The 20,637-nt window shown below is 38.4% G+C and overlaps 1 protein-coding gene across 2 annotated transcripts in view; it reads right to left on the bottom strand.

Moving 5' to 3' along the window:
- traf3ip1 (TNF receptor-associated factor 3 interacting protein 1) overlaps positions 1-20,637 on the bottom strand; it is an 81,969-nt gene that overhangs the window by 25,096 nt on the left and 36,236 nt on the right. For both annotated transcript variants that reach the window (XM_039756431.1, XM_039756432.1), the window contains exons 9-11: positions 20,426-20,446; positions 16,322-16,403; positions 12,123-12,206 (exon numbers count right to left, since the gene is read on the bottom strand). In XM_039756431.1, coding sequence (XP_039612365.1) covers positions 12,123-12,206; positions 16,322-16,403; positions 20,426-20,446 — 187 coding nt within the window. The remainder of the gene's footprint in view (positions 1-12,122; positions 12,207-16,321; positions 16,404-20,425; positions 20,447-20,637) is intronic.

Below are 20,637 nucleotides of genomic sequence, written 5' to 3'. Positions count from 1 at the left end.
CCCTTCTGCACTTAGCCAAAACCTTGTCAAGGGCACGCAAAAGTCATTCTGAATGGAACCACCAAACTTCATATGCACAAAAAGCTTTTGTTTAAATCATCAATGTAGTTGCTGTCTTTTTGGTGTGCCAGTGCATTTCTTTAAAATTTAAAGACCCTCCTGCTAATTTTGCATGGAAAGCTTGCCTCTTCACCCTGTCAGCTTCTTTACTGCCAGTGCCCACTAACACGATTTCCTCAATGACAGACACTGTCAACCTTCTGGCCACAGAACCTAGCAGCTAACTTCAGCACTGAGGTTATGAACATTCAGACTTTATGTCTCTGACATCTTCAGAGATACAGTAGAAGCGCTTCCTCATACGGCATTTAAATGTATCCCAGATAGACATATCGACTATGGATCTGTCCAATCGTGGCCATCATCTGACTGGCACTGTGCATGACCCTCATCCTTTGCATCGAGGGGTGGAGAGGTACATATGGCAGCTCCATGTGGTTTTTTTTTTTTAAAACTGATCTCGACTGGGCTATGTAGGTTACCTGCCCACCAGGCACTACCTATTAAACTCCATTTCCAGGCCTGATACCAAGAATGAAACTGGTATTTCCATTCTGGGTGATATACAGTAAACAATCTTTATATGTAAAGTATAAATTACTTAAGACTCAGGTACACTTAAAATACACAGATTATACCCACAAAACCTAGATTTTTCCAGAACAATACATTCAATATATGTATGGCTTTTGATAGGATGCTTAAAGAAAAAAGACTGAGTTTTATTCTAATACTAGCTGAAATACCCAGCATTGCCCAGGAGGAAAATAAAGTGTTTTTTTTTAATTGTTTGAGAAAAATATAATTAAAAAAAACACAACTTTAAAAATAAAAATAAATTAACAAACAATGAAGACTCACTAATGTGTTTGTCTTGCAGTCTTTGTATGTATGTTATCATCCAGCTTTATTTAATTTCAAAAGCAACAGGGGTGCGGAGGTGTGCAAACAAAGAATGCTGGCAGTCACTTCTAGTTCTCCCTCTGGTGGTCATTCCAAGTGTCAACTGGATGATAACATGCACACATGATTGCAAGATCACCCCCCACCCTACCCAGAAGGGGGTGGGTTAGGGTTGATTTCACCCTACAGTATTTTAAGCCGACCAATGAGAAACATATGTACATGAAAATTTCATGAAAATTGCTCCAGCTCGGATATGATGCTGGAATATACATAACACTAGCAAAATACCCGTGCTTCGCAGCGGAGAGGTAGTGTGTTAAAGAAGACAAAGAAAAGGAAATATTTTGAAAATAACATAACATGATTGTCAATGTAATTGTTTTGTCACTATTATGAGTGTTGCTGTCATCTATACTAATAAAAGGCAAAGCCCTCACTCACTGACTGACTGACTGACTCATCACTAATTCTCCAACTTCCCGTGTATGTAGAAGGCTGAAATTTGGCAGGCTCATTCCTTATAGCTAACTTACAAAAGTTGGGCAGGATTCATTTCGAAATTCTACGCGTAATGGTCATAACTGGAACCTATTTTTCTCCATATACTGTAATGGACGTTAGCCCGATGGCCGTGGGGGGGCGGAGCTGCATGTGACATCCTCACGCCTCCCACGTAATCACGTGAACTGACTGTGACCGCAGTACGTAGAAAAGAAGGAAGAGCTCCCAACAATAAAACAGCGGAGAACCTGTGGATTAAATAAAAAGGCTGCTTAGTTGGCGAAGCAAGGAAAAACGACGGCCTTATATGGTGTTTGTTTATAAAACAGTGGAGAAGCTGTGTAAACACTGCTTCACAAAAAAACAGCGGAGCGCCTTATATGGGCAGGCAGTCAGCCTAAGAAGGGAATCAATAAATAACTATAATCGTAATAAAGGAACAAAAAAATAGCGGAGAACCCGCGAATTAAATAAAGGAAATGGGTATCTGAACAGTAAACTAAGTAAAATAGCTACACAATAACTATAACAATCGTAATAAACGAACAATAAAACAGTACAGAACCGCGAAGCAAGGAGAATAAAACAGCGGAGAAGCTGTGTAAAGGCTGCATCACAAAAAAACAGTGGAGCGCCTTATATGGGCAGGCAGTCAGCCAAAGAAGGGAATCAATAAATAACTACAATCGTAATAAAGGAACAAAAAAATAGTGGAGAGCCCGCGGATTAAATAAAGGAAATGGGTATCTGAACAGTAAACTAAGTAAAATAGCTACACAATAACTATAACAATCGTAATAAACGAACAATAAAACAGTAGAGAACCGCAAAGCAAGGAGAAAGGACGGACTTCAACCAATCAGATTTTGAGTTGGTGTCAGTAGGGCCCTTTAGCAAGCGTATGGCAACGTCACCGTATTCAGACCCATTGATTGGATAGAAGCCGATATGAGGAAGTCTACGACGCCACTGAACGCACCATAAACGCTCCGAGTGAAAGATCGTCGCGTGCAATACGGACAACTCCATGGCAGGATTCTGGACAATATTATTTGCCAGACACAGACCAGATTTCAAGACCATGAAAACCTGATGTTTGTCACGCTCCTCGAGCCCCAAAACTTTCGGGAATACAAGAAAAATTTCACGCATATAGCCTTCTACACTTTAACACAACAGGCACGGAGTGCTTTTGGATCTGTCTCGGCTAAAAAAGGAACTGACTGTAATGTATGCTATGGATGATTTTGCAGGAAAATCTCCCACTTATCTCCTTGACTTCCTTCATCAGAAAAATCTGAATGAGAGCATGGGGCGGCTGTTCACATTGGTATATTTGGTGGTGAGCATTCCGGTGTACACTGCTTCTGTCGAGCGGACATTTTCAGCTCTAAAGCGAATTCAAACTTATGCCAGGAATACCATAGGGCGGGATCGCCTTTCACCATTAGCTTTGATGGGGATAGAAAGATTATGGAACTGAAGCGCTCTGATAATCCGTAGAACAGAGTAATTGAACTGTTTTTGAGGAAAGAGAGGACGATGGATTTTGTTTACAAATAATCTGAATTTTTGGTGAGTAAAATGTTGCGATTTTCCTAAATGATATTGCACATTTATGAGTTATTATTGATGTTTTTTATGTGTGTCGCGGCTGTGGCTGCAGTAGAAAGGAAGTTGTTCATCCCTGGATTGTCTATAAAATAAAGGCATTTATTGTGGCTACAGGAGTATGTATGTATGTGTGTGTGTGTGTGTGTGTGTGTGTGTATATATATATATATATATATATATATATATATATATATATATATATATATATATATATATATATATCGATCTACATACTGTCAAATAAACGAAACACACGCCGTGGTGCAACATGAGAGGCTTCGCCTCTAGCGCTGACGTCCAAGGTTCGATTCCCGAGCGGGTGCAGGGAGTGTGTACGCCTGATGAGCCCAGAATTTGGGTGAAACACGTGCCACGTATTGTTTGCATTATTTGACAGTAAAACTATTTCAGTATATTCAATATATATAAATCCGCGCTTCCTGATTCATTTTACCCTCGCATCCCCTTGGTTTGAGAAGAAGTATGAAAAAATATAAGGTTAACGCAGAGAAAAAAGATCACCAATTGAAGCTTTATGAATAATGGGTACTTTCTTCGCCATCAATAATTATTTTGGTCAAGCCATACTCAGTGTGATCCTCCTTCCATGTTCAAATTTTTTCGTGACTTTACATGAATGGTAAAAAAGTAAGAGCGCAGCGGGGGTGACATATCCAGTCAGGCAGGCAACAGCTCAGTAGCTTGAATTTGGATATAAGTACGATCTATTTAGTCGACAGAAATATCTTTGGTAGGAATGTAAGTTGAATTTACTCTTTAAATTTCTAAGGTGAAGAAAAACTTATGCAATGCTGACTAAATTTCCCTTTCATTCCTAATAAACATATTTCTGTCGACAAAATAAAAATTACTTATATTTAAAATTTAAATAGAACTTGAACAGATACGATACTTCATAATACCCACGCAGTACTACAGTAAGTGCACGTAAGAGCAAGAGTCATCCCTTTTTTTTTTATTTTTCTTCCTCGATGGATTCTGGCACCCCCAGCAACAGCTGCTCGCACCCAAAGGATATATATATATATCTATACTAATAAAAGGCAAAGCCCTCACTCACTCACTCACTCACTCACTCATCACTAATTCTCCAACTTCCCGTGTGGGTGGAAGGCTGAAATTTGGCAGGTTCATTCCTTACAGCTTCCTTACAAAAGTTGGGCAGGTTTTATATCGAAATTCTACGCGTAATGGTCATAACTGGAAGCAGTTTTTCTCCATTTACTGTAATGGAGATGAGCTTCAACGCCGTGGGAGGAGTTTCGTGTGACATCATCACGCCTCCCGTAATCACGCAGTACATAGAAAATCAGGAAGACCTCAAAAAGCGCTCAAGAAAACATGCATTATATAATTGAGAAGGCAGCGAAACAATAAGAAGCGAGCGAGTGACATATACAACCATATTCATGAGTTCTGCTACTTCGGAAACAAAGCACGATGTAAACCTACACTTTAAATTATGTTCATAGACAGGCTGCCGCTGGCGTTTGTAATTTAGTGCCTGCCCATATAAGGCCGTCCGTCAGCGGCAATCCAATAGCAAACTGCCACGGGTAAATATTCACGGGTGAAGGACTGTGCTTATGGAGAGGAAGATGAGATGGTCAGGGTGGTGTTTGACACAAACTCAGCGAAACTGCGAGAGAAAGTTTTAAGTGCCAGGACTAAGGTAACATTAAATAAAGCTATGGACATAGCACGAGATGGCACCAGCACAGCTGGGAACCTTCGATGCAAGTACACGAGTGGCTCACGTGAACTGGCGCGTGCACAGATAAAAGCAACAGTTCCAAAGCGCTGAACAAAACCGAATTACACAATTGAAAAGGCAGCAAAAATATGAAGCGTCTGATAAGCATATTCATAAATCCAGCTACTGTGGAAACAAAGCACACGGTGGAAAAAGTCAATGTCCGCTAAAGGAAGACAGTGTAAAAAACCCGTGCATGCAGTGTGTCAGGTCTCAGATAAAGAAGAAGACGAGCTGTTTATTGATGCAGTAAGAAGCGAATCGATGAATGAAACCTGTCATCTTTACAGCGATTGACAAACACGGAATGTAACTTGAACACAACACATCCTACAAATACGAACCTGATTGAAAGAAATAATGATAATCAAATCCTTGATGACAGCAACACTCAGTAACACTCACAAAACAAATACTGTATATTGACAGTCATGTTACGTTATTTTTAAAATGTTCCCTTTTCTTTTCTACCTTTTTAACACACTACTTCTCGCTGCGATACGCGGTATATATATATATATATGTATATATATATATCCCGCTCTACATACTCGAATAATGGATACTTTATTAGCCATCAATGATTGTTTTGGTAAAGCCATACTCAGTGTATTCATTAGATGAGCGGTAAAAAGTAAGAGCGAGGGAGGATGACTCATTGAGGCATGCAGGCTGTAGTCTTGCGTCAACTCTATCTGAATTGCGCGATCACATTTGAAAAATATATCTTTTCAAGTTCTATTTAGTCCATATGTGTCAAACTCAAGGGCCGCGGGCCACATCCGCCCGGCGTGTAATTATATCCGGCCCGAGATCATTTTATATACTGTATTATTGTTATTAAAGCCCGGGTATATGAAGCGCTGGTAACACAATAAACTACAGATCCCATAATGCAGCGCTTCAGCTGCCTTGCCTAACACTTACCGTTAATCAAGTCTACCTTATGATGCTGCAAGTTATTGCAAGCTAGAGTTATTGCGCACTGAGTTTGCACGCGCTTTGGTGACTTTGAAGAACAAAAAAAGTCCGTCTACATGCGGCTCGAACCTTGTGCATGTTTGGTAGCACATATCTGTGTGAGAAGCTCTTCTCAGTGATAAAGACTAACAAAACAGCACACAGGAGTCGCCTCACTGATGAGCACCTGCAATCCATCCTGAGAATCTCCACAACACAGAACCTCACACCAAACAGAAACGAACTTGTGGCCAAAAAGATGCCAGGCGTCCAGCTCTAAAATGACATATGAGCAAAGACAACTGAATGATTTGATTTGTTATTGCATGTAAGGAGCGGAGTCAACCGTTTTAACAAACAGCGTATTGCACTGATACTGAAATAGCTGTGTGTGTATATATGTAGATATGTATGTATATGTATATATATGGTTATATATGTGTGTGTGTGTGTATGTATGTATATGTGTGTATGTATATGTGTGTATATATGTGTGTGTATATATGTAGATATATATATATGACAACAACACTCATCACTCACAACAGTGACAAAACAATTACATTGACAATCAGGTTACGTTATTTTCAAAATGTTTCCTTTTCTTTTCATTGCTTCTTTAACACACTACTTCTCCGCTGGGCCTTGGTATTTGCTAGTATATATATATATATATATATATATATATATATATATATATATATATATATATATATATATATATATACTCAGCAAAAAAAGAAACATCCCTTTTTCAGGACTGTGTATTTCAACAATAATGTTTTAAAAATCCAAATAACTTTACAGATCTTCATTGTAAAGGGTTTAAACAATGTTTTCAATTAAATAACATGCACTTGTGGAATGGTCGTTAAGACCTTAACAGCTTACAGAAAGTAGGCATTTAAGGTCACAGTTCTAAAAACGCAGGACACTAAAGAGACTTGTCTACCGACTGTGAAAAACACCCAAAGAAAGATGCTCAGGGTCCCTGCTCATCTGCGTGAACGTGCATTAGGCATGCTGCAGGGAGGCATGAGGACTGCTGATGTGGCTAGGGCAATAAATTGCCATGTCCGCACTGTGAGACGCCTAAGACAGTGCTACAGGGAGACAGGAAAGACAGCTGATCATCCTCGCAGTGGAAGACCACGTGTAACAACACCTGCACAGGATCGTTAGATCCGAATATCACACCTGCGTGACAGGTACAGGATGGCCACAACAACTGCCCGAGTCACACCAGGAACACACAATCCCTCCATCAGTGCTCAGACTGTCCGCAATAGGCTGAGAGAGGCTAGACTGAGGGCTTGTAGGCCTGTTGTAAGGCAGGTCTTTACCAGACATCACCAGCAACAACGCCGCCTATGGGCACAAACCCACCTTCGCTGGACCAGACAGGGTGGCAAAAGTGCTCTTCACTGATGAGTCACGGTTTTGTCTCACCAGGGGTGATGGACGGATTTGTGTTTATCGTCGAAGGAATTGAGCACGTCTGGGACCGGTTGGATCGCAGGGTGAGGGCTAGGGCCATTCCCCCCAGAAATGTCCAGGAACTTGCAGGTGCCTTGGTGGAAGAGTGGGGTAACATCTCACAGCAAGAACTGACAAATCTGGTCCAGTCCATGAGGAGGAGATGCACTGCAGTACTTCTAGCAGCTGGTGGCCACACCAGATACTGACTGGTACTTTTGATTTTGAGCCTCCCTTCATTCAGGGACACATTGTGAAACATTTTTAGTGTATGTCTTATGGTGCTGACTCTTTTAGTGTTCATACAAATATTTACACATTAAGTTTACTGAAAATAAAAACAGTTGAAAGTCAGAGGACGTTTCTTTTTTTGCTGAGTATATATATATATATATATATATATATATATATATATATATATATATATATATATATATATATATATATATACTCACCTAAAGGATTATTAGAAACACCATACTAATACGGTGTTTGACCCCCTTTCGCCTTCAGAACTGCCTTAATTCTACATGGCATTGATTCAACAAGGTGCTGAAAGCATTCTTTAGAAATGTTGGCCCATATTGATAGGATAGCATCTTGCAGTTGATGGAGATTTGTGGGATGCAAATCCAGGGCACAAAGCTCCCGTTCCACCACATCCCAAAGATGCTCTATTGGGTTAAGATCTGGTGACTGTGGGGGCCATTTTAGTACAGAGAACTCATGATCATGTTCGAGAAACCTTTTTGAAATGATTAGAGCTTTGTGACATGGTGCATTATCCTACTGGAAGTAGCCATCAGAGGATGGGTACATGGTGGTCATGAAGGGAGGGACATGGTCAGAAACAATGCTCAGGTAGCCCGTGGCATTTAAACGATGCCCAATTGGCACTAAGGGGCCTAAAGTGTGCCAAGAAAACATCCCCCACACCATTACACCACCACCACCAGCCTGCACAGTGGTAACAAGGCATGATGGATCCATGTTCTCATTCTGTTTACGGCAAATTCTGACTCTACCATTTGAATGTCTCAACAGAAATCGAGACTCATCAGACCAGGCAACATTTTTCCAGTCTTCAACTGTCCAATTTTGGTGAGCTCGTGCAAATTGTAGCCTCTTTTTCCTATTTGTAGTGGGGATGAGTGGTACCCGGTGGGGTCTTCTGCTGTTGTAGCCCATCCACCTCATGGTTGTGCGTGTTGTGGCTTCACAAATGCCACCTCGGTTGTAACGAGTGGTTATTTCAGTCAAAGTTGCTCTTCTATCAGCTTGAATCAGTCGGCCCATTCTCCTCTGACCTCTAGCATCAACAAGGTATTTTCACCCACAGGACTGCCGCATACTGGATGTTTTTCCCTGTTCACACCATTCTTTGTAAACCCTAGAAATGGTTGTGCGTGAAAATCCTAGTAACTGAGCAGATTGTGAAATACTCAAACCGGCCCGTCTGGCACCAACAACCATGCCACGCTCAAAATTGCTTAAATCACCTTTCTTTCCCATTCTGACATTCAGTTTGGAGTTCAGGAGATTGTCTTGACCAGGACCACACCCCTAAATGCATTAGAAGCAACTGCCATGTGATTGGTTGATTAGATAATTGCATTAATGAGAAATTGAACAGGTGTTCCTAGTAATCCTTTAGGTGAGTGTATATATGTATACAGTGATCCCTCGCTATATCGAACTTCGACTTTCGGCTTCACTCCATCGCAGATTTTAAATGTAAGCATATCTAAATATATATCACGGATTTTTCGCTGGTTCGCGGATTTCTGTGGACAATGGGTCTTTTAATATAAAGTACATGCTTCCTCAGTTTGTTTGCCCAGTTGATTTCATACAAGGGACGCTATTGGCGGATGGCTTAGAAGCTACCCAATCAGAGCATGTATTACATATTAACTAAAACTCCTCAATGATATACGATGTGCTTCCCGAGCGAATTGTTTGCTTTTCTCGGTCTTTCTCTGACATTCTCTGCCTGACGGAGGGTGTGAGCAGAGGGGCTGTTTGCACAGAGGCTGTTTGCCTAGAGGATATGGATGCTCCTCTAAGAAATGCCGCTTTATCTCGGTGGCCCAAAAGCACGTATTGATTTTTTGATTGTTTGCATTAATCTCGCGCGCTCTCTCTCTCTCTGACGTTCTCTGCTCCTGACGGAGGGGGTGTGAGCAGAGGGGCTGTTTGCACAGAGGCTATTTGATTAGAAGATACGGAGGCTACTCTAAAAAATGCTGAAAGACTACCTTCACATTGCTCCCTTCTTTGCGGCTGCTTTATCGCGGTGCTCATATTTAAAAGCCCAACAGCACGTATTGATTTTTTGATTGTTTGTTTTTCTGTCACGCTCTCTCTATCTCTCTGACATTCTCTGCTCCAGACGGCACTCGTTTGAAGAGAAGATATGTTTGCATTCTTTTAGTTGTGAAAAAGAACTGTTATCTCTGTCTTGTCATGGAGCACAGTTTAAACTTTTGACTAAAGGGTGTTATTTCATGTCTAGAGGGCTCTAATAATGTTAACAATGTGGGAGAGTTTATAAGGGCTTAAAATATATAAAAATAACCATACAAACATATGGTTTCTACTTCGCGGATTTTCACCTATCGCGGGGGGTTCTGGAAACACAACCCCCGTGATCGAGGAGGGATTACTGTATATGTGTGTATATATATATATATATATATATATATATATATATATATATATATATATATATATATATATATATATATATATATATATATATATATATATATATATATATATATATATATAGATAGATAGATATGACAACAACACTCATATCAATGACAAAACAATTACATTAACAATCGTGTTACATTATTTTTAAAATATAATATATATATATGTATTATACATATATACATATATATATATACATACATATATATATATACATACATACATATATATACACACACACACACCTACCTATCTACATTATATATACACAAACATACATATATATAATTTGTGTGTGTGTATGTATATATATATATATGTATATATATATATATATATATATATGTATATATGTATATATATATATATGTATATATATATATATATATATATATATATATATATATATATATATACATACACATACACATACACACACACACACACATTCATACATACATACATACATACATACATACATACATACATACATACACATATATATACCTGTGTGTATGTGTCTATATGTGTGTGTATAGCTTTGGTCACTGAGTGCAAGGGAAAAAAATAAAATGTAGTCTATAAGTTATTAAACAGTAAAACATTAACTTTTTAAGAAGTAAAGATACATTGAGCACCACTGGAGTGGTTTCGGGTAAGCTACATTTTAAAGCCGGTATAACATAACATAGGTAAGTAGTACTAACAGCAGCTAAAATGTATATGGATCATCTCTTGGTAGTTGATCCCTTTTGAAAGCGCTACGACGGCTGTGGTATAGAAATTACATTTTCTATGTGAACGTCCAAATTTTTGCCTGTGGTAATGTGCCTTACAGTCATTACCAGCAATTAAAAGAAAATCATTTTTGTGTCCTCTGCAGTGTTAAGAGAGAAATGCTTTGGTTTGGGATAAAAGGAAAAAAGGTGTAAAGAAAGGAAACTTGCCTTTTTCTTTTATATAGTGTAGAGAGAGGTCTTTGCTGACGATATGAGCGTCGCGGTGGGTCTCGTGTAGACTGGAGAGACGGCTCTGCCATTAACTGGTCGGGGTGGCACTGTCGGTCCTCCACTCCTGTGCGTGTCTTCATAATCCGACCTGACGACCTCATAATTGTATACGTGTAAAAGAAAGTGTGAAGCGCCTTAATAGTTTGCCGCGGTCTAGAAATGAGATCCCGTGTTTACAGTTGTCTGGGCTATAGCTCATGGGAAGGAGGAAAAAAAATAAAAGTGTTTACTTTCACTTAAGGCAGAAGCGCAGTCAGCGTCTCAAAGGCTGGCACAGCTACGAACGCGCGCGTCGGCTGCCCGACTTTTGAAGTGCAGGAAACGGCACTTTTTGCAGACACGTTCACGTGATCAAAAGTCTCCGCGCTCTTTAGAGGTCTTGCTTTCTCTGCGTACTGCATTCATAGTCAGTTCATGTGAGCCGCTCGGAGTACATGCATCAAAGCTTCTGAGCTGTTCCTGTGCTATCTCATGCGATCTCGCGATGTCCACGGCTTTATTTAATGTTAGCTAAGATGCGGCACTTAAAAATTTCTCGCTACAGCAATTTTAACTCCGTCACAAAGTGATCCAAAGTCTCGTTTATACCTCGTGTCTTCTCATTAAGCTTGTATCTCGCGAATAAAGTATTCAGCATTTATCTTCAACGCTCTTTGGGAGCTCTTCCTTCTTTTCTACGTACTGCGGTCACAGTTAATTCACGTGATTACATGGGAGGTGTGATGATGTCACACGCAATTCCGCCCGCCCAAGGCCATCGAGCTAACGTCCATTACAGTATATGGAGAAAAATAGGTTCCAGTTATGACCATTATGCGTAGAATTTCGAAATGAAATTTGCCCAACTTTTGTAAGTAAGCTGTAAGGAATGAGCCTTCTACCTACACGGGAAGTTGGAGAATTAGTGATGAGTGAGTCAGTCAGTGAGTGAGTGAGTCAGTGAGGGCTTTGCCTTTTATTAGTATAGATACACACATTGACATTGCCACTATATCAATATATACAAAGTATGAATATTCAATATTTAATACATTAAAATAATATTGTAACTCCTATGCAAAATTACAAAAATAAAAGAAGATAATGTACGATATCATTTTTACCTTTCCACTGGTGGCACATCTGCACTCTCTTGTCGTTTGACTCGTGGTGGAGCAAGCCTTGCACTGCTTGGTCTTGGTAATCGCCTGATGCCGGACAAAATAAACAATTTATGTCATTAATAATAGGGTACGATGCCATTGAAAAATGTAATTCAAGATACCAAATGTTTACTCAAAGTGTGTGTGTGTATATTACATATATACACATATATATATAGATATATATACACACATACACATATATTACATAGTTTACTGTCAAATAATGCAAAGAGTACATTCATAGCATTCGTAGTCGGAGTCCCGATTTGATTTTATGGGTTGTTGCCTACTCCAATCTCCAGGCTGTCAAACGAACCACATGCCGCGGTGCAGTGTAAAGAGGCTTCGCTTCCGACTTGGATGTCCAAGGTTCAATCCCCGTGAGGGGTGCAGTGGAGTGTGTACGCCTGATAAGCCCAAATAAGGGCAAAACAAGCGTTGCATACTCTCTGCATTATTTGACAGTAAACTATGTAACATTCTATGATCTGCCTCTCGCATATATTTCTGGAAAGGTCTGATCTTTTACTTTCATGAACATTTAAGATTAAAACATCTTCAACAGAGTTTTACACATAAACATTCATATCCTGAATGAGATGTAAATACACTGTAATTGTCTCTATATGCCACGGTTGAAAACTGGAGTTCTGTCTTCCACAAACAGAAAACAATCAACAGTTATGACAGAAATGATCAACTGAAATGTACTGTTCTCAATATTTGCAGAGAGACAGGTTGCAAAAACAAGTTTTTTGTAACGTTGTTGTTTTACTAATCAGTTTCCATCATTAATACTTTTCATCAACAGAGAACGAGAACACTGTTTTGTATTGATAAATGCAATCATCGTCTTAATAGAATACTTTAATGGTTTATTTTATATTAAAAATAAACACATTCCATAGTAATTTATTACTTTGCTTTCACATAACAAATTTATCACATTATAGATTTTAATAAGTTAACATTTTATGTGATATTCGACAAGTCTTGAATGAAACCTACAAGTTTCTACTTTTGTTTTTCATTACGCTTCCTTACTTCTTCCTTCTTCCCTGTGCTAAATATCTAAATGCATGGAAGAATTAGAATATCGCTCAGGGTACTGATATGTTAAATAATGTACTAATATGTCACATATTATGTACATACACATACGGAATACACTGTGTGCACAATTATTAGGCAAGTTGTATTTTTGAGGATTAATTTTAATATGGAACAAACACAGTGCTATCAGTCAATCCAAAATGTTAATAAACCTGAAACCTGAATGTTTCACAACGGAAATGTGAGTGTGAACATCATCAGGGGAATACATACTGTATGTGCACACAATTATTAGGCAACTATTAGTGTGCAGATTTATTATGCAACTAAAGGAAAAATGAAAATTTTCCCATCTCACTTGTTTATTTTCATCTGTTATAGTGAGAATAATAAACAAACACCTCAAAATTTACAAATAATATATTTCAAAACATACCAATATACATTAATAAATCGTTCTTTAAGCAATTAGATTCAACAATAACCTCATTTATTTGGAATTCTAAACATCCACGCATCAAAAGAGCGACCCTACAAAGACAAAAGGTAGAAGGCGGCATGGCTCTACCTAACTTCCAGTTTTATTACTGGGCGGCAAATAGAAGTAAAATCCTGCAGTACTTCTTTGTATTCCTTGCTTTGTGCACCAATAAACACACGTTATCGGCAATACACTAATAACCCAATTGTGCTCCACTCACTTAGAATCTGGAACCAATGTAGAAAGCATTTTAAGACGGAGAAGCTTCTTTCTGTGGCACCCCTGCAAAAGAACCACCTCTTTCAACCCTCACAAACATGTGCAGTTTTTAATATCTGGAAAAAATTTGGAATTAACTTGCTTAGAGAACTTTATATAGACAACGTCTTTGCATCCTATGAACAATTACATTCCAAATTTAACATTCCAGCTACAAATTTCTTTCACTATCTTCAAATCAGGAACTTTGTTAAACAGAACCTTCCAGATTTTCCTCATCTTGCACCCTCATCCACGCTGGAAAAATTATTGCTCAATTTCAAGGAGTTAGACTCCATCTCTACAATATATAAAATCCTTTTACAATCCCTTCCTTTCAAAGATCCAAGAGGACACTGGGAAAATGATCTCTCAATTAATATATCAGAAAAGGAGTGGAAAGTAGCAATGCAGAGAATTCACTCGAGCTCCATATGTACAAAGCATACAATTATACAACTCAAAATTATATATCGAGCACATCTGTCTTGACTAAAACTCTTCAAAATGTTTCCAGGACATGATTCAACCTGTGAACGCTGCAAATTAGCTCCAGCCTCACTAGGTCACATGTTCTGGGCATGCTCCAAATTAACATTATTCTGGACAAAAATTTTTAATTACCTCTCAGACAGTCTTGGACTCACAATCCCTCCTAACCCATTAACAGCTGTGTTTGGGGTTCTTCCAGAGGGTCTTAAAGTGGAGAAAGACAAACAAATTGTGATTGCATTCACTACACTGTTGTACGCAGACTTATTCTGATAAACTGGAAGAACCCAAACTCTCCTCTTTAAGTCAGTGGGAAACTGATGTGTTATATTATTTAAAATTGGAAAAATCAAACACTCAGTTAGAGGATCTGTGCAGACTTTTTTCAAAACATGGCAGGATCTAATCAGTAATATTTTGAAATGATTTTATAAAGCACAGAGAATTTATTAATTTAGGTATTTTTACAAGCCTTAAATTTTACACCGTTTGGCTTGCTCTCTCTCTCAAGGGTGGGGATCGATCTGTTCTTAGCATAATTCTTTTTTTTTTTGTAAAAACGTGATTGCTATGTATTGATTGTAATAAAATTAATAAAAAAAAAAAAATTTACAAATAAACATCTCTGACATTTAAAAAAAATAAATCAATCAATCAATGACCAATATAGCCACCCTTCTTTCCAATAACAGTCATAAGCCTTTCCATTCATGTAGTCTGTCAGTTTCTTGATCTGTTGACGATCAGCTTTTGTGGAGCAGTGACTACAGCCTCCCAGACACTCTTCAGAGAGGTGTATTGTTTTTCTCCCCGTAAATCTAGCGTTTAAGAAGTGCCCACAAGTTCTCGATAGGGTTTAGGTCAGATGAGGAAGGGGGGCCATGTCATTATCCCTTCATCTTTAAGGCCTTTACTGGCTGGCCACGCAGTGGAGAACTTCGATGCAAGTGATGGAGCATTGGCCTGCATAAAAATCCTGGTCTTCCTCTATCACTGTTTGAAGAAAGTGTCTTAGAAAAACTGGCAGTAGGTTTGGGAGTTGATTTTGAGTTCATCTTCAATGCAAAAAGGTCCAACTAGCTCATCTTTAAAAATACCAGCTCATACCAGTACCCCACCTCCACGTTGGAGTGGAGCTCTGTGCCCATTACTGATCCACAGGTCCATCCATCTGGTCCATCAAGAGTCACTCTCATCTCATCGGTCCATAAAACCTTTGAAAAAAATCTGTCTTCAGATATTTCTTGGCCCAGTTTTGACGTTTCAACTTATGTTTCTTGTTCAGTGGTGGTTGGGTTTCAGCCCTCCTTACCTTGGCCATGTCTTTGAGCACTGAACACCTTGTACTTCTGGGCACTCCAGGTAGGTTGCAGCTCTGGAATATGAAAGTACTGGAGGATAATGGGTTCCTGGTAGCTTCACGTTTGATTCTTCTCAAATCTTTGGCAGCTAATTTGCATCTTTTGTTCTCAACACGTTTCTTGCGACCCTGTTGACTATTTGCAACAAAATGTTTGATGGTTCTGTGATCACACACCAATATCTTAGCAATTCCAAAAGTGCTGCATCCCTCTGAAAGACTTTTTACAATTTTTGACTTTTCAGAGTCAGTTAAATCTCTTTTTTGGCCCGTTTTGCCCGAGGAAAACTAGCTGCCTAATAATTCTGCACACCTTGATATAGGGTGTTGATCTCCTTAGGCCACACCCTCCCTCATTACACAAATACACATCACCTGACGTGCTTAAATCAATAAGCATTCAAGTTAATACAGCTTGGAGTTGGAATATACGCATAAAAATGATGATATGGTCAAAATACTCACTTGCCTAATAATTGTGCACACAGTGTAGATACAAACAGGAAAACATACCTTTGAGATAAATGAGAGTTGGGTTCAGAAATATCTCCATTCTCACTTGGCAATAACACACTGGGTGCAACTGTCTCTGTATCTGCAAAATGAGCAGTTATTATGAGCATTTTAATTTTGTATTAGTATTATTTAATTAAATAAAGAACAAAATTATTGAACAAAAAGATAATATATAGAGTACTGCCTGAATGTTAGTTAAGTGTATTACAAAAAGACTTAAATATAAATTCATTGCTTAACCAAAACCAAAGAAGCAAATGAGTTGGAAAAAAATGTGCAATTTATTTTGGATAAAAACATTCAACTGATAATAAATGAAGAGATTATTTAATTCTTAATATTCCAGGAAAATGGACACTCCAACATAGGTTCAGTTGTTGTCACTAATTGTAAAACTGTCAGTGGTTTAAAAGATGTGACTGATTTATGTGTTTGTATATTTTACTTTGACATATTACATCTAAAGTGGGGGCAGCACGGTGGCACAGTGGTAGCGTTGCTGCCTCGCAGTTAGGAGACTTGGGTTCGCTTCCCGGGTCCCCCCTGTGTGGAATTTGCATGTTCTCCCCGTGTCTGCGTGGGTTTCCTCCGCGTGCTCTGGCTTACTCCCACAGTCCAAAGACATGCAGTTTAGGTGCATTGGCGATCCTAAATTGTCCCTAGTGCACTTGTGTCCTGAGGTGTGCTGGCGCCCTGCCTGGGATTTGTTCCTGCATTGCGCCCTGTGTTGGCTGGGACTGGCTCCAGCAGACCCCCATGACCCTGTGTTAGGATATAGTGGGTTGGACAATGACTGCCTGACTGACATCTAAAGTGAACAATGAATTCAAAATTACCCCTCAGACATAATTCACCCATTATCTAACTATCCTACTCTATCAGCACAGCACACAAAGAATAAATAAGTCCTTAAGAGGACTCCAGCCCGATGCAGCGTCTCCTCATGACACACCCATTCAAAGGCATACACAGTTAGATTTATTCATACAGTAGAAAAGGATGAAAATGATGAAAATAAAATGGACAGCAAGGATATGATGACATAGAAAGAATAATCAAAATGTTTTAAATCTGAAAGTCAAACACTCTATCTGTTCTGATTTTAAGCGATCAAAATAGAATTCCTCTTTCCTTAAATATGTGGATTATAAATTTCTAGCATTTCTGGTTTACAGAGTATATTTCAGAACAAAGTCAACACCAATGCTAAAAAACAACACAGAGTTAAGAATCATGCTATTAACTGCATTTCTAACGCTAGAGAATAATACACCATTAGAGATGCAATCTTGCCCAATTAACATGTACCAGGATTAGTTCCCTTTTTACACCACAGTTGAATAATGGATTCCAGCCGTTCATTATGACAGGATATTTCTCAAAAATGATCCAAGGACTGCCTGGCCTTCAACACTTATACCTTGCTCTACATTGGCAACATTTGCTTCTGTAGTAATACAGGATTGAAGAGTGATGGTACGTGAAGTAACATAAATTACATGAATGTAATGTGGGGTTAGTTGAAACAATTTCATTGTACGTCCAAAATGTTAATTCCTAAAATGAAGCATCACCGCATGCATTACTACAATGAGCAACTGAAGCTAATGACTTTAGACAGAGAGCTATTTCAGAAATGTTTTTAACTCAGGAGGAAACTGAAATGTATCAGTAACCCAGAGTCTACAAAACAATTGAAATAACAGGATCATGGCAATTCTCCAGAATGTGCAGAGGGCTACCATGATATCAAAGTGTAAATATTTTATAGAATTTTGTAACACTTTACTGTGATGATTTTTCATCCAGTTCTAGTGGTTACTGTTTCCTCATTTTAAACATATTTTTATGACAAATATGTACCGAGATATTTAAGGTAAAGTAAGGCAGTTCTTTCAGTCAAGAAACAAATAACTTTCAAAATAAGGTTGCTATACTCAATAAACAATGTGATAAACAGCAATGATGCACTGCATGTTGATTTAACATGCAAGTAAGAATTTCATTGTACTCTATAAACTTCACAATAATGACCCTATAAACATTTGCCCATATAAACCAAAGAAATTCCAAGTCAGTGGTGGCAAGGCTATGTGCACAACTTCTTTTAAAACTAAGAATGTAGTCCATTACACGCCTCAAAGGTCCCAACATTCAAATACCTTATAGACATAGAACAAAAAGTAACTAAATATAAGCCATGTTACCTGTTGAAGACCGGTAATAGAATACATATAAAAATAAATTCTCTCTTGCCCTATGTATACCTTCCCCAGTATCCTTGTGTGTCTAAACCTCTCAATGGGCGCTTCCTGTCTCAAGACACTGTTATTGCAAAGTGCCTTGCCTGCCTACTGTCTGTTTTTATACTTTGTCTTTGATGGCGACCCTCAACATGCCTCCTACATCTTTACTCCTCTTCATGTCTCACACTTCTTTCAATCACACCACCAAACTGACCAATCAGATTGTTGTGAATGACAGACTCACACACATACTTTAGTGCTTTATTATACAGTACACAGTTTACCATAATAGTGGAGTTTAAGGAATGACAGTTTAAGCTACATAAGTTATTCACTACAGATTCTGAACCATTTTTTGATGTTATCTTCTTGTTTTTCCCTGCCTCTGTATTAGGTTCAAGCAATTCATAAACCTGCCATTAGCATTTAAACTTTAAAAGTGTGACTAATCTTTATTTAATTAGCAGTCTAGCTGTAAAGCCTTTTGTTGTAATCATTGATCTTCAGAAAAAATAATCTAATTTCATTATTATGAATAACTAAGGAGCTTCGCCCCCTGCTCGCTTCGCTCGCCAACCCCCGGTGTTTGGTTTTCCGGATACACACTTGTAAGATTTTTTTTTCTTTGAATTGTTGCTATTTCATTAGTTTCACTTTTATTTCAGAACTTCTATAAAAAAAAAATATTTGGAATCTTTCATGTCCCAATATGCTGAATCTTTTAAATGAGGTCTGTGAGACTTGTGTTTAATGACTTTGTACCATAATTTAGGACAGGTTTCTCCGTTTGGAATTTCAGCACAGACAAAACGATCCACATCATCAGCAGTTAATAATTTTTTTTGCAAAGTAACCAATAAATGCATGTAAGTTAAACCCCGTTTTTGAAATTCTCTGACTTAAACTAATTTCCTTTTGTTTACGTCAATGCGATCTGTGCTATCTTTTTTTTGATACTGTAGCGACGGACGTAATAAAGTGTCACAAAAGTTCTACTTTAACAATCGCTGACTGCGTAACCCCAAACATAACTTTCTAGCACCCTCTCCAACCCCTTCTCCCATGGGTCTCGCCTCCCCCTTACTGCATCAATCAGCACCCATCCACCAACCCCTCCTCCCACGGGTCTCGCCTCTCCTTTACTGCATGAATCAGCACCCAGCTAACAGCCTTCCGTGCTGTACTCTCTCCTCCCTCGATCGGACCTAACAGTCACTGGCCGGGAAGCTACAATACTTTCGACTGTTACTGCTTTCATATTCTGTACCTTTCTCTGCATATGTATCGGGCCTTGGGTCTCTTTTCTCCGTGCTGCTCTTTCTTCTTTGCTGAGAGCACAGGATCTGTGTGTCACATGACTTTACATGACTGAATGTTTGCTGGCTGTCTGTGCTCTTATTTAATAAGAAGGGTGTGTCTTGCAAGAATCTTATGTTCCCCCTCCCCGCGCGACTGTCCTGGGACAATCTCTTGGCACCAAGTCTCATGTTTACAGTCCGAGCGAGACGCTCCTTGGCCAGTCTTTTTTGTCTCGCGGGTCTTTAAAATGTCTTTCGAGAACTTCCAAGAAGATCACGTATTGTCGCCTTGCGTTTCCATTCCAGGAGTTTATATATATATATATATATATATATATATATATATATATATATATATATATAGATATATATATATATATAGAGAGAGAGAGAGAGAGAGATTTACCTAAAAACTAGTATGAATTAACCTTTATGCTCTTGTCAATGAAACCAAATAAAAGTGAGTTAATTTTACAGGCAATAAACTTAATTCAAACATAAAACATTTCAGAAATAAATTAAACATTAAAGACTTAAGATGAATCAAAATATCCTACCTCCATCACTGTCTGATTCATCTAAAAATAAAAAAATATATACATTTAATAAAAGCAGGAATATTGCAGAAAATAAAAAAATACAGCAGTGACCAAAATACCGAATAACAACCTTGCATTTAAAAGTACATAAAATGGGGAAAAAACACATTAGAACAATTTTGACAAACAAAGCTTACCAGTCATGTTCTTCTAATTTGAATTTTGAATGT

Source organism: Polypterus senegalus, chromosome 6, assembly GCF_016835505.1.
Source record: "Polypterus senegalus isolate Bchr_013 chromosome 6, ASM1683550v1, whole genome shotgun sequence".
Lineage (NCBI taxonomy): Eukaryota > Metazoa > Chordata > Cladistia > Polypteriformes > Polypteridae > Polypterus > Polypterus senegalus.
This window is presented reverse-complemented; position numbering and strand designations above follow the sequence as displayed.